The following is a 15,068-nucleotide window of genomic DNA, read 5'->3' on the forward strand; positions in this document are numbered from 1 at the left end:
GCCAAGATCCTATCCCCTTGTTCCTGCCTGGTCCTGCCCTGCCTCTGTAAGCCTGCTAAATAGGAGACCCATTGGAGGTCAGGTGGCCTGTGAGAAGTAAGTAAGGCAGTGATTTTCAACCACTGTGCCAAGGCACACTGGTGTGCCACAGATGGTCTGCAGGTGTGCCACCGGAGTTTGGGGAGGGTCATTTATTAGTAGGGCAGTTGGGGTGTGTGATCCCCCTACCAGCAGCATAGTGTGCTTTGACAACGGTAAAAAAACTGATGGTGTGCCTTGATTATTTTAGTGCCTTGTCAGTGCACCATGAGATAGATAAGGTTAAAAATCACTGAAATAAGGAATATCTTTACTTGCCTTTCTTGGTCCATCTGGGTTGCTCCCTTCATAGCATGCATCATGTGTTCTAGCAGTGGTGGGGAATAAGATTAGGCCCTAAGTCAACTAAAAAGTATGATGGCAAGGAATAAGAGGAGGGGGAAAAGGTACAACTCCTAATTGCTGTGCCTACTGAGACTCCTTTCTTTATGTAGTCTTTCCCCATGTTATACAGGTGCAGCCTATTTATCCACGGATTTTTTATGTGCGGATTTGTCTCAACTGGAATGGGGTGGGGGAACCGAAAGTCACACACACCTTTGCCTTGCGCTGGCATCTCGAGCCATTTCCAGGCAGCCCAAAACACTGCAAAAATGCTCTGCCTTGCTCAGGCAGGGAAATAGCCCTGGAGCCCTGGAAGAGGTTCCCCTTGTGAAGGAACAGTAACAGTCCTGGAGCCCCTGAGCCAGCAAAGAGGCTGAAGAGGGGAAGGGGCCCCCGAAAATACGTGCAGCAAGGTGGAGCACTCTCTCTCTCTCTCTCTCACACACACTCACACACAGGGGCAGGTGTGGTAGCAACAGAGGGGATTGCTTTAAAAAACCCAGGGAGCGTTTGCCGAATCCCCCCCCCCATGGTGCAGGCAATCACCGACACAAGCAACACCCCCCACCAATGCAGGCAAGCCTTTCCACCAAGCAAAGCATGAGATTTAGCCTACAATCCTCTCCACACTTTCCTGGGAGTGAGCCCCATTGACTACAATGAGGCTTACTTCTGAGTAGAAATGCATAGGGCTGGACTCTTAGAAGATCAGCATCCCAACTGTGAAAGAAGCTGGGCAGCTGGCAACAGGAGGGCTGAGTACGGAGGGGAGGGGATTGATAACAGCTGCCATAGTTTCCTTCCATCCGGAAGTGTCAGGCTGCAGCACATTTGTGTAACTCTATGGAATTAACAACGCGTTTTTGTTAATCGCACCGAGTCACGGAACGGAACTAACGTGGATAAATAGGCTCCACCTGTATACCCTGTGCATATTCAATTTTCTAGCCTATTTTCTAGGTATAGTGGTGACAGTGTTCCTAGTCTTTGAACTGTGCTTAGAAGATCGGGCTCATGAGTTCCTTTCCCGGCTGTTTCCTTTTCCCTCATGTGTAAGTTTTCCCCCTTCTCAGAGCTAATCATGACAGAACCTTGTATGTATTGATGTAAAGGCCAACCATGGATAGCTACAAACCAGAGTTGGCAACCATGTACTACCTATAGCTCCAGACTCTAAAACCAGATAGCTACCTATCAATGTGGCATATTGTGGGATCATTATCGCTTCCAAAAAGTGAAGGGAGAAATGAATTTTAATACAACATAGGGAGAGGAAGGGCACACCCATGAGGCAGTGGGATGCTTCTGAATGCCTTGCAACATTTAAGTGATTCAGAGCCCAACCCTATGCATATCTACTCAGAAGTAAGTTTCATTCTAGTCAGTGAGGTTGGGAGAGGTTACTCCCAAGTAAGCGTGGATAGGATTGCAGCCTCATATTATGTAATGTTAAAACTGGACTCTTATGTATCAGCCTGTAATAATAATACAGGTATTTATATACCGCCTTTCTTGGTCATCAGATTTCTCCTCAGACTTTATTCAAGGAGGTTTACATAGGCAGGGTATTTACATCCCCGTAGGGATTTTTACAATTGAAAGAAGGTTCTATCTTTCAAGAACCACAACATTTCAGATGTTTCTTTCTGATCTGGTTTCACATTCTGGCCTCCATCCTCCCACGCTCAGAGCAGATGGAATAACTCGGCTCAGCTTGTCAGCTGCTTCAAGGTCGCACGGTGCAGGTGGCCTCGAACTGGCGACCTGCAGATATTATCTTCAGGCAAACGGAGGCTCTACCCTCTAGACCAGACCTCCTGCCCATAGGCAGGGGTTGTCCCCATTTTAATCTTCATAAGGTTTTCAGTTTGTTTTAAATATTTAGTACATTGACTATGTAAATATATATATCTAAAGAGAAGTGCAACCAAGAGAGCAACGAAGATGATTACTGGGCTGGGACACCTCCCTTATTAGGAAAGGCTACAGCGTTTGGGACTCTTCAGTCTAGAAAAAAAGATGCCTTAGGAGGGACATGATTAAGACATATAAAATTATGCAGGGGATGGATAGAGTGGATAGAGAGGCACTCATTTCCCTCTCTCACGTAACACCAGAACTAGGGGACATCCACTAAAATTGAGTGTTAGGAGAGTTAGGACAGACCAAAGAGAATATTTCTTTATCCAGCATGTAATTAGTCTTTGAAACTCTTTGCCACAGGAAGTAGTGATGGTTTCTTGCCTAGATGCTTTTAAGAGGGTATTGGACAAATTTCTGGAGGAAAAGTTATTCACGGGTTACAAGTCATGGTAGGTATGTGCAAACTCCTGGTTATAGAGGTAGGCTACATCAGATTGCCAGATGCAAGGGAAGGCGCCAGGATGCAGGTTGTATCTTGTTGTCTTGTCTTGAAGCATTTGGTGGGCCACTGTGAGATACAGGAAGCCAGACTAGATGGGCCTTTGGCCTGATCCAGAGGGGCTTTTGTTATGTTCTTATGACTTGGGAGCTCTTATTAGAGGCTTCTCAGACATGTACTTTTTACTGCATAAGCTTAGTAAGATTTTCTTGGAAGTATGAGCAATATCATTATAACTTATCTGAGCTGATATTACTTTTAAGTTTGAATATGAATGTAACCATTAAATGTCACTTGCAGGTGCTGACCTTAAAGAAAGAGCCAAAATGCACTCTAGTGAAGTAAGCTCTTATGTTTCAAAAGCAAGAGCTACAATTAATGAAATGGGTAAGTGAAAACATTAATCACAAGCAGTAGCATATGAACAATTGATCTTAAGTTTGTTTTTATTCTGGAATAACCAAAAATAGTATATATCAATGGATTTATTTAAAATGTATGAATATTTCGGTTTCAGATAGAAAATAATGCCTAATACTAGCAAAAAAATGACATATTTTGTTTGCTAATCTAGTCAACAAATGGACTTTGAATAAAATGTTGCATCTTCTCAACCATATTACTAGTTGACTCAAGCAGGCCTCCCTTGCCCATGTCTTCTCTGTTCTGTGGTTGTTTTTGCCAATTAACACTTCAACTGTTGAAAGGTTCTTGGAAATGAGGGGAAGCTCAATCCAGCGCAGATTCTTGTGCATCAATGCAGTGGTGCCAGTACTGCATCATGTGCTGGGATTTTGGCTGTTGGACATCTCTTTGGGGTAAGGGGACATTTGTCAGCATGCATGTGCCAGTGTGGACCTTTATTCACACACAGCACTGTGTTACCAGTGCTGGCAACAGCTATGCTGTTGCAAAGTGTTTTCCAGTGCTTTTGTAAAGGCAAGCAGCAGTGCAGTGCATGCTTTGCTGGAGCTCACACCCACTAGGATTGAGCTGTAAGGCTCAATCTACCTTAGGCTGTTTTTCTTTTACTTTGCAAGTATTTTTACTTCTGCCGTAATGTGTAGCAATCATAACCGTATATCCTGTAGCCCATTTTACATACAAACTGCAGACACTCAACCACCTGAGTTTGATTGCTAGTATATGATGAGACCGGGAGAACTTGTGAGAACTTTTGTTTATAGAACTTCTTTGTGAAAGTGCCATAAAGCACTTTTGTGCCAGCATAAAGGGAGATATCGTAGATTAGACCCACAGTTTGGGAACCGCTATTGTGTAGTAGAACAGACCTTAAGGTTTTGAATATTTTGTGTTGCATGAAGTAGTACCTGGCCTGGAAAAGTTGTGTATTTTATACCCTGTTTTTGATCACTGTGATCTGCACTGCACCTTCCAAAAACAATAGAAAACAAGCCTAGTAGCCCCTTAGGCTTTTGACTAATGCCTTCATTTGCTTCACTAGTCCCTGGGCACCTGACAGTTAAAACAGGTCTAGAGTTCATTTCAGTCAGGGAGGGGGAGATTCGCTCCCTTCAGCTGCTCTATTTTCTGACTGTTGATGGGGCCAGGCTGGTATTCCCCTTTGAATGATGTTTGAGAGGCAGGGGATGCAATCTCCCATTGGTCCTTAGTCCTCTGCCTGTTGGCAGAGTACAAAGGATAACTCCACATATGTCTTTGGTTCCCAGGAAACAGGCAATATTATTTTTTGAAGTCTCTTTCTCTTAGGAATAAGCCATTCCCTGAAACACACAATAAAACAATAAAAAGACCATTAAATACAACCAGTAGTTTCCTCATTGACTTTTAAACCCCATAGTAAAAACGTACAGTTGTAAACATTTTAAATATGTTATATAATTTAATTATGGTTCAAAAACTGGAAGTGGGTCGAAATTGTGATCTACAGTGTTTCTGAGGCATGGGGATTCCTTCAGAGGCGTCTGCGGGCTCCTCATGCCCTCCGGAGTGCAAGAGTGACCCCTGGTAAGTGTAAAAAAAGCCCTTTTCCCCCCACACCAGTGCGATCGTGGAAGCAGTGGCACTGCTGTCAATGTCACCTCGCTACGTAATTGGGTAGTGTCTGGGCTTTCATGTCTAGGGCGTTCGTTGCCAGTCCCCAATTTGGGAAGCTCTGGATTAAGGTTACTTTTCTTCTTGTAAAAGTGTGTTTTTCATTAGTTTTAATATTTATAACCCTATGGGCATAATCCATGGGTTCTTGTGTGTGTACCACTATAATGTTGCAGTTATTGAAAGTGCTACAGCTTTTAAAGTGTTCTTAGAAATTATGTCTTTGACACTGTCGTTTGATGCTACCATACTTCTGCTACTCTTCAACCATTCACGTATGATGAAAGTTTAAATACAGTACTTCAGTTCCAGACATTTTCTAGCAATACTAACTTATTATTTGCTGCTTTGAGCTTTCTTTCTGCATAGCTATTTGACCATACCTTTTTTGTTGTAGTATTGGAATTTTGATAAGCAGTCCTTTGATATGAAGAGCAATAATTGTACTGAGCAGCAAGCTATGGATTGTAGACACTAAGAAGGAGGAAAAATATCAAAGGCTGCTATTTTTAGTATTAGTGTTTTCATTCTAAAATTAGAGTTGCATGGCTTACCATGCAGGAACATCAAGGCTGTTGGTTTTCTTTATTTTTATCTTACCTTCAGCTTTCCATTACTGATGCAGGCTATATTTATGTTAAAGTACTTGAGAAAATAAGCTATATTAGATTGTTATTTTTATGAGGTGGGAATATATTGCTTATCTGAAACCAGAGAGGGAATTCTTCAGTACATCCCTTCAAGTAGTTTAATAAGGTAAAGGACCATTCATATATCAACGTTTGAGGTGGTGACGGCAGAATGAGGCAGGAGAAGGGCGGATCAGGTCCAAGAAGGAGGCTGGTTTGGCAGCAGCAGTGGTGGCCACTGAATCCTAGCCCTCTTCCTTGGCATGATCCTGCAGTATGGGTCCATTTGGACCTGCACCAGCAAATTTGCTAGGGCAAGTCCAAGTATACCCCACTGCACTGTGGAGACTTACCCCCAGGTAAGGTAAAGAGTGTCTTTTATCCAGAGGAGACCTCTGCAATTGCCTCCATTTTGGTGTTGCTACATTGACAGTGGGGTGGAAGAATAAAATTGGGCTGTGAAACCTATAATGAAACTTTCTGTAGTAATTTTTCAGCAATAGATTTTATTTTTTGGTCCTTTTAAATTAAAAAGTATTATTTAAAGAAATGATTGAATGTTGTAACTTTCTTTAGCAAATGGTAGAAGCAGTACTCTTTCCCCACCTTCAGAAGAAGGATTATACTAAGTGGTAGATCATGCTACTTTTTAAAAAATTCAGACTTTTTCTAGTCTAATAGCCCAATGCAATGCTGGAGCAGTGCCAGCATCCCATTCACTGCCCTGGCAATGGCTGTTGTGAAAGTGCTGTTAAGTCTCTTTGCTGCCAGTGGGCAGGGATGCCAGTGGAGAAGCCAGCACCACTAGGTGCTGGGTTTCCGTGCTATTGGGAGACTGAAGAGGAGCGCATGGTGTGAAGTGTCTTTTCCAGGTGGTGGGGACGTATTTCAGAGTGGGGGAAGGCGGGGAGGGCAGCCTGTGGGCCCAGAAGTGTGCGGGGATGGCAGCAGAGGCTGCCACAGGATCCTGTCCCCCTATCCTACACCTAAAGGCCTGACACAGGCTAATCAAATCCACCAGTAATTTCATTGGTGCAGATAAGAGTAGATCCATGGGAGTTCTGGAAGCACTGCACAGTTTAAGGGAACTGATATTTCCTTACCCAAGGAGACTGCTGGCTGCTTTTCTGGCCCCACAGAATACGGCATAAATCAGTGGTTCCCAAATTGTAGATCGGGACCCATTGGTGTGTTGCGACCTGTTTTTTGGTGGGTCACCAAAGGGTAATGAAAAGACAAGGTAACTAATTACCCGAAACCTTGAAGCTATGAAAAAATTAGATACTGTAGTTGCTGATTACCCTGCAAAGAGCTCTGCTCCTGCAGTTTGCAAGCATATGTAATTATAGGGAAATTTTGAGGGTCATTTTTCTGCTTATTAATAAAATATTTCTTTCTAGATTCCATTTTATAAAATTCTGGTAAGCCTAGGTGGGTTCTGACAGAGTGGTGTTTTAAAAAATGGGTCCCAGTGCTAAAAGGTTTGGGAACCACTGGCATACTGTAGATCAGTGATTTTCAGCCTTTTTCGCCACACACTGGCAAGGCACTAAAATGGTCAAGGCACACCATCAGCTTTTTGATAATTGACAAGGCACACTGTGCTGTCAATGGGGGCTCACATCCCCCAATGATCCTAACCTTCTCCCAAATTCCTGTGGCACACCTGGAGACCATTCGCAGCACAGCACAGTGGTTGAAAATGGCTACTGTAGATACTTGCCTACAGGGCTACAAATTTTGGACAAGTAATGAAGCTTAAATTATCACCTCTCCTTATCTCTGAGGTCGATCAGAGGGCAGAGCTTTTCAACTCTGAAAAGTTTTGTTTCTTGCTTTTTAAGCAGCAGGCAGGCATGGCTTGATCATTAGAAGCAATGCAGAGGTCATTAGAGGGATGTTAATTTCTATGGTAACCTCCCTGGGAAATTCCAGCCAAAGTTAACCTTTTATTCTCCTCCTGAAGAAGGGTCCAAGGCTTCAATTGAAATCAAGTAAACCTTTTTCTGTTTGGCAAATCCTTGCATTTGGCAGAGGTCTGTTTTTTTTTTTCAACACCAGGATGTCATCCTACTTTCCATTTGAAACAAAGTCCCAGACTACAGTTCAGTGCACCATTACTGAAATAACACCCATGGAAAGCAGTAGGTCTACTTCTGAGTAAAAAGGGTTGCAACTATATCCAGCTGCACTTGCTCATCTCTCTGCCGTGAATTGAATTGCACACTGCCAGTTATGTGCTATAAGTTGTATGTTTTATGTAGAGCTTGTGGCTTAACACATCAGGCACCTTAAAAGTGGATTTGATCCATGGTTCTCCTGCAGTGGTTCCCAACCTTTTTCACTTGCATATCATTTGCATATCCCTATTTCCATAAATTGTACCCTTCATATTAGCAAAATGTTTGTAATTAATATTATAAGCCCTCATCTCCTCTATATGAAAACCCATACTTCATGTATTCATCACAGTATTTTCTCTTTTTATCTGTTTGAAGAAGACTGCCTTTGCACTATTTTGCACCAGAAGTTTTCTGAGGAATTCTGGGTGATAGATCACTTTCCGTATTATGTTCCAGCTTTTTTACTGTGCTGGTTTTCACTGGTTCATACATGAATTGCTTACCAAAAACTAGCTATTGGTGGGGCTTTCACAGCCAACTAGCTACCTCCCTTCCTGCCTTGCTGGCCCTGCAAGACATTCTGGAGCACTACCTGCCTTTTTCTGCCATTATTCCATGCATGTACCCCCAGTGGTCCTGTTGAGTGTCCCTAGGGGTACATGAACCCCAGGTTGGGAACCACTGTTTTACTGGTATGTAGTTCACAGTGCACCTACTCTGATAGTGTTTACAAAAAGGTGGTGAAGATCAGAATTTAAGAAGAATAAGAATGTATCTCATGAACTTTTACTATGTTTTTAATAACTTCGAGACTGTACATCTTAGGTGATGATTATTGGTAGGTTATTTTTCAGGATCTGGTCTTGGGTAAAATCAGTCAAAACTATGGTCAGACACCCCTCTAAGCATAACCCCCAACTTATCTGAGGGTCATAGAAAATGCCATGATTTTTTTTTGTCAAAACCTGCCCTCGGCTTATCTGTGAGATCGATTTATTGGTGAGTGTCTGTGGTGATCTCCCCACAGAAAATGATTTTGTTAAATCCACTGTGTTATAAGAAAGATTGCTTTGGGGGCTGAATGAAATGTACTGTACTACACAAATGATTCCATTATAGTTGTTTTGGTGCTAATTGTTACTTTCCCTTTCAGCTAATCTTCCAGTACCAACTATTGCAGCGATAGATGGCATTGCATTAGGTGGTGGTCTGGAATTGGCCTTAGCCTGTGACATAAGAGTAGCTGGTAAGGCTTAATCCTATTCTTATCAGTATAACCTACTTACCTGTCTAGTTAAGTTCTCTAATTCTTGCTTAGGAAAGTGATTTTATTTTTGATTATTGAGTTTCTTTTATGTAACTTGAAATGTATGGCTAATGTAATGACAAAATGCTTAATTTCAGTGTTTAAACCACTTTGGAACAGGTTGAGTCCCTCTTGGCTAGCATCTGTAGTGTGCAAATCCGACTCCCTAGTGTGCAAATCCGACTCCCATCCTGAAGTTTGTAAAGTTTGTCACTGTAGGAACAGGTTGTGATAAGCAAACCAATGGGTAAGGGGAGGGCTTATTGACTGAAAAGCCCTTTCCCAGGCACCTGCGTATTAGTCTTGCCACAGGTTAGCTTGCTTAAAGCCAGTAAATGCCATTGGTGTTGTCCATTAGCTCTTGAGAGGGGTGAAAGTACTGTAATTGTATATCCAACACCACTATCTCTGTGTCCTCCTGCTTCAGCAATTTTGGCTGAAATTATCAACCAACAGAGAACTGCTCGCATCACATTTGTTGTTACCACTTGCATGTTCTTCTCCATTCTATGATGCTGTATTAATAGTTTAAATACAATTTTAATCAAATTTTGTTGAAAGGAAGAAGGAAGTATGTTGTGTATTTTTTGTTCTTGTTGCACTTTATTTTGACAAGATGCAGAAGTAAACAAGCAGAAGAGTATTTCAGAAGGGAAGTGACTGAAGTGGATGGAAATTATTTTTTATGTCTTAATTTTGTTTTGCTATCTTTCATCATTTCAAAACTTTTGTAATTGGGTTGTGTTTTGCCAAATTCCTGGTCCAAGTCTGTTCTAGAGAACATACTTCGGTATGTCCCCTGGGACAATTTTGAAGTAGACATTGAGCATATATTTTTGAAGCAATGGTATCAGGTATGCAAAAATTTGCAGTAAGGAATGTATACCTCCATTCTGTCTCAGCTAGTCAGCAGGAAGTAGTTAGAATTGCCGTTCCAAATTTCATTTTTTTCCGGGGTTGCAAACCTGTTCTCTTGAAAATTCATTTTTTTTAATTATGCTGACAGTTTTCTATGTAGAGATTCATTTTGTTTAGTACAACTCAGTGTTCATGATTGTATGTGATGAACACATCACATACAATAACCCCTGCTAACTGGATAAGAGGCACTTTTTAAGTGGGTGCTCTTCTTTTATTTAGCGGGGGGAGAGTAACTGGCCCTCCTCACCCTAGCACTGTCTTTTCTAGTGGCTGTATGCTGGTGTTCTTTTGCATTCTTTTAGATTGTGAGCCCTTTTGGGACAGGGAGCCATTAGTTTGTTTGATTTTCTCTATAAACCGCTTTGTGAACTTTCTGTTAAAGCGGTATATAAATACTGTTAATAATAAATAATAATAATAAAAACAACACATGCATATTTTCTGCATGTAAAATTTGTGATATATGCAAATTTGGAAGTTCTGGCATGGCCAAATTGGCTTCCCACTATGGGAATGGGTGCTTGTGAGTTACTTCCATGTGGCATTATGAATATGAGTTTGTATTCTAACTTTTCTTGTGCTAACACTTGGTAATTGAAAGTTTCTTCTATGAATGGAAATAGGGTTATAGTACATCCGTTAAAGGGAGTCTTCCACCAGCTGAATGTGTCCTTGTATGAGTGGCTGCTCTTTCCACAGTGTCAGCATGAGAGAAGTTAAAACACAACTCAAGGTTTTCCTAGATCAGTGGTGGTCTTGTATGAAAATTAATGAGCCACAGACAGTTTAATGGGTTCTGTGTGTATTTTGATTTTATGCTTTGTAAACAACTTATTTAGTTGACATTTAACTTAAACAAGTTTAGTGCATTGGCATCTCATTTTATACAAGTTCCTTTTTATTTTGTTAATGTAACTAATGTAAATTTCTCAAGAACTAAATCTTTTTATTTGTTTTCTAGCCACTTCTGCAAAAATGGGTCTTGTTGAAACAAAGTTAGCAATTATTCCTGGTGCAGGTATGACATTTCTCATACTAATTATCTGTTGGTACTTGTGATATTGTTGACCTGTTAAAACGTTTTTTTTAAAGTTCCAAATATTAAATTTAATAGGTGGCATGTTGGATAACACTTCTGTGAATTGAAGAAGCATTTCCCTTATGCAGAGGTCTATTTTTGCTTGTGCAATGACCCATTCTGTGAGCAGTATGCTGCTCCCATTCAAGGAGGGTGCTTTCATACGTGGAGTGCTCTTCTGCTAACAGAAATATTTCGCTGCATGCCACCTCATGTATTTTCAGTAATATTCTTTAAGATGTTTCAAAATAGTTTCTGGAATATTTATTAAGCATATTTGTATACTACTTTTCAACAACAAAATTAACAAAGTGGTTTACAGAGGAAAATCAAATAACTCGGGGCCCAATCCTATCCAACTTTCCAGCTCCGGTGTAGCCACAGTGGAGCCCTGTGGTAAGAGAATACATGTTCTCATACCTTAAGAAGAGCCCAGTGACTTCCCCTCCACCACAGGCTGCAGCATACACTCCACTGGTACAACTGCACCAGCACTGGAAAATTAGATAGGGTTGGGCCCTGAACGGCTCCCTGTCCCAAGGGCTCACAGTCTTTAAAAGATGCAGAAGAAAAACCAGCAAATAGCCCTGGAAGAGACACTGTGATGAGGGTGAATAGGGACAGTTAGGGCCCAAATGGATCCTGCTGTCTCCTGTGCTGGATTTGAGCAGGATGGTCTCCTTAGAGGAAGGGGGCATTTGTCCCCTTACCCCAAGTAAAACCCAACCTGCTCAATGGGGCTTTTGGAGCTGGGCCAGCTATTTAACTGGTGCAGACTTGAGAAGCCCTGTGTCAGGCTTTTGAGCCTTGGAGGGGGAATAGATTCAACAGCAAGACCTCCACTAGTCCCACACCACTCCTGGGCTGGTTCCCTCCCTCCCCCATCCAGGATCATCTCCCCTGTGTCCTCCTGCCACCCTCCCCACGCCATCCAGTGCTTACCTTGTCACTGGCAGCAGTCAGGGCTCCAACTGTGGCTTCCCCGCCAGTGCTGCATACTCTGTGGGTGGCACAAATGTACCTTACAGCACACTTGTGACACCCAGTGTTGCAGTGTAGGATTGGACTGTTACTCCCCCCCCCCCCCAGATATCACCAAAGTACCTCTTTGTCCAGGTAGCAGGGGTATTATGTGAGAAGCTGGCTGTATTTAAAGAAGTTAAAGGAACCAAAAAAATTAACATGAAAATGCTGTATGTGAACTGTTAGCATTTCTTGCAAAATGATATTTGCCAAATTTCAAAGAATTTTCATTTGGTTTTGTTCAATCACTCAATTTTGTTTGAGTTGCTGCAAAGCAGTAGTGTATTGATTTTAGTTCATAGGCTTTTGGTTGATTTTATAGGTGAAAATAATTTATATTTGAGTCAGGTTTATATAGGGAGTTGGCTTTTGAAGAGTGAGATGGACATTTGCTTGAGCTAACTAGTGGAAACCTGGACATGTTAGCACTTTTTTATATTTGTATCGTTACTCTGTTTTACTGTCTATTGCTAGCAGCAAACTGTTGCCTGGGTTATAAACACATAGCACCAGGTGTTTTAGAGAATGACTAATGATACCTCCTATCATAATGTGGTAATTTAAGAAATATTGAGGAGTGTTATTCTGTTTCATATTACTGGCTAAAATTTTGAAATTGCAATGGAAATGCTTGATGTCTCACAGTGCCTTTCTTCTTCCCTTTCCTGAAAGCACTGCTTGTATTTGCATTTCATTGAAAAGTCCTTCAGAATTGTATTTACAGCCTCTTTGAATGGAATGTGGTGCTCTTAGCACTTCCATAATTTAAATTGTACAATGAGTTCTAAATATATGCTTTTGAAAAAAAGGGGGGGGCATATACATCAGATGTTTCCATAATAAAACATGACATTTTAACTTCTATCTTGACCATTTTACAATACAAAAGTCTGGTAGTCAAATTTTTAGAGGTCTGCTGCCTGCTCTGTATTTAGTCTTTTAAAAAATTACAAATGGGAATATTTCAAAATGTAACATAAATTCTCTATATTGCTTCAAGTGCTTAATGATTTCCATTGCTGAAAATGAGCTCGGGAGCCTTATCAACAAACTAGTAGATATATAAGGTGAGAAACTTGGAAGTCAGGCAGGGCTGATGAAAACATGTCAACGATTTCTGCAACAACTGCCCTTCTATGCAGAATAATAGCAGAAGTCTGAATGATGCCCCACTGCCCCCCCTCCCCATCGCTATATGGCAAAGGCTGAACATGTGCATTGCTATCTGCTGTTAGGCAGAGTTGCTGACAGCAGTGTATAAATTCAGCCTTTATTGCTACAGCTGAAAGTTCGAGTGGCTGGAAAGGAAATGGCTTGCAACTTCCACCATCAGATTGTTGATCCTTCCCTACCATCAGCTGAAAGCCATTGCAGTGTCTAGGTAGGACACCTTGGCCCCAGGATATAAACATGGCTTGCTTTGTTCATACTCTGAGCCCATGATGGCTTTGGAGCTGAACAGGAAAGGAGAAGCTTTGTTCCCATCCCCCCAACTCATTCATTGATGGACATGGGAAGAAGCTTCAGAGAAGGTAGCACTTTGGGTTCCTCTCACCTGTTGGCTGAGGAACCTGTCGAAGTGGGGCAAGAAAAGGGGTGTCCTTTCATGCCATCTCATTGTTCCTACCAACTCTCTGCACTTTTCTTATACAGAACTGAAATGATGATCTCATGCTGCTTATTGTTATTTATGTCAACATTTTAAATATATTGATAGTATTACTCTGAATTGTGTTTTCAAACTCTGATTAAGTTGGCAACCCTGGTTATTGGCAGACATGACTAGTATATCCTAACTAGTACATCCTGATTCTGATGTGGTACTAAACCATGGTTAAAGCCAACGTTGGGATGGCAGAGAAAGGGGGCAAATTTGTGTCAGAAAGAGAAGGAAAGGGAACATATGCTGAGACAGGCTTCTGATTTGTAGGGAGCCTGTGCTATATCTCCACCGGACCACAATATTGAGAAGTTTCTGAATGAAAATATATAAGCGACTACAAAGTTTCTAGCTAATGACTATCTCTTTGAAACAGTGCAAACTGATGAAATTTATAAGAACTCTCCCCTCCCCCATTCGCTCATGTTTATCAGCATGATTTTTTAAGAGTTTGTGGTCTAAGCATTTCATTTTCAGATCACAACAGAAAGTCTACTGTCAATGCAAAGCTTAATTTTTATTTACAGCATTTTAAATAATTATGGTGGATCTTCTTTGCTTCAGAATCTGTTGCACTTATGATTAGTATGAAGGCTTTAATATGAAACAAATTATTTCTCTGCATCTTCAATATGTTGGAAACTTAGTTTTATTTGCATTTTATCATATTTGGTAATGTTTATTTTATGTTTCCTTTTGAATAAATAGCCTGAAGAGAAATTGCTAATAGTGCAGAAAGCAGATGTTTGAACAGCCACTCTTGTTTCCAAGTAATTAAACAAAGTATGTGGAGTGTTAATGGAAAGAGGTGGATTAGTTCTGCTTCTCTAAATTAGGGAGAACTGTGGTTTATACATACGTCCTACTTTTTCATGAAAAAATCAAAACTGAATTCATCAAATTAATTTCTTGCAATTGACTTAAAATCTTCTTGTATTGTTTCTTAACCTCTGCACAAATGAGAGAAAACGCCATCTCTCACGCAGACCATCCCCATAGTGGAGAGGTGGAGTCTGCTGCAATTTTAAAGGGTAAGAAATGGCTGTAGTCTCTCCTGTTGGTACTCACGTCTCTAAACAAAAATGAAACAATCCCTACCTCCCCCTCAAACTCTCTTTGCATGCCAGAGGGCTTGGAGAGGGGAGGAAGTTGATAAGCCCAAATAGCTGGTAGGTTGGCCAAGGAAATGGTTATGAGGCTCCTATTGGACTAGAACCTTCTGCTGAAGTGGCAAATGTATTGGCTGATGTAACTACAGCTAAAAAGCTTGAAAAGAAGCACTGCCTGCCTGCCGAATAACTATAGCATGTTCAAACAACAGTTTTGGGGATTACAGTTCACATTTAGTGCCAAAATAGACATTACTGTGGTAGATCCATACGTTTTAAGCATCAAACATATAGAAAGAGAAAGTTGTGTCCAATGTAAAGAGTAAAAGGAGTGAAAAGATAAGGGTAATTGATCCCT

At 41.2% G+C, this 15,068-nt stretch overlaps 1 protein-coding gene across 2 annotated transcripts in view; it reads left to right on the forward strand.

Annotated features, from left to right (window-relative positions):
• Positions 1 to 15,068, forward strand: part of AUH (AU RNA binding methylglutaconyl-CoA hydratase) — a 48,644-nt gene that overhangs the window by 17,637 nt on the left and 15,939 nt on the right. The window contains exons 4-6 of one of the 2 annotated variants that reach the window (XM_066614961.1): positions 3,086 to 3,172; positions 8,767 to 8,859; positions 10,802 to 10,858. In XM_066614961.1, the coding sequence (XP_066471058.1) occupies positions 3,086 to 3,172; positions 8,767 to 8,859; positions 10,802 to 10,858 (237 nt within the window). The remainder of the gene's footprint in view (positions 1 to 3,085; positions 3,173 to 8,766; positions 8,860 to 10,801; positions 10,859 to 15,068) is intronic. The other variant, XM_066614962.1, reaches the window with a different exon arrangement.

Source organism: Tiliqua scincoides, chromosome 2, assembly GCF_035046505.1.
Source record: "Tiliqua scincoides isolate rTilSci1 chromosome 2, rTilSci1.hap2, whole genome shotgun sequence".
NCBI classification, from domain to species: Eukaryota; Metazoa; Chordata; class Lepidosauria; order Squamata; family Scincidae; genus Tiliqua; species Tiliqua scincoides.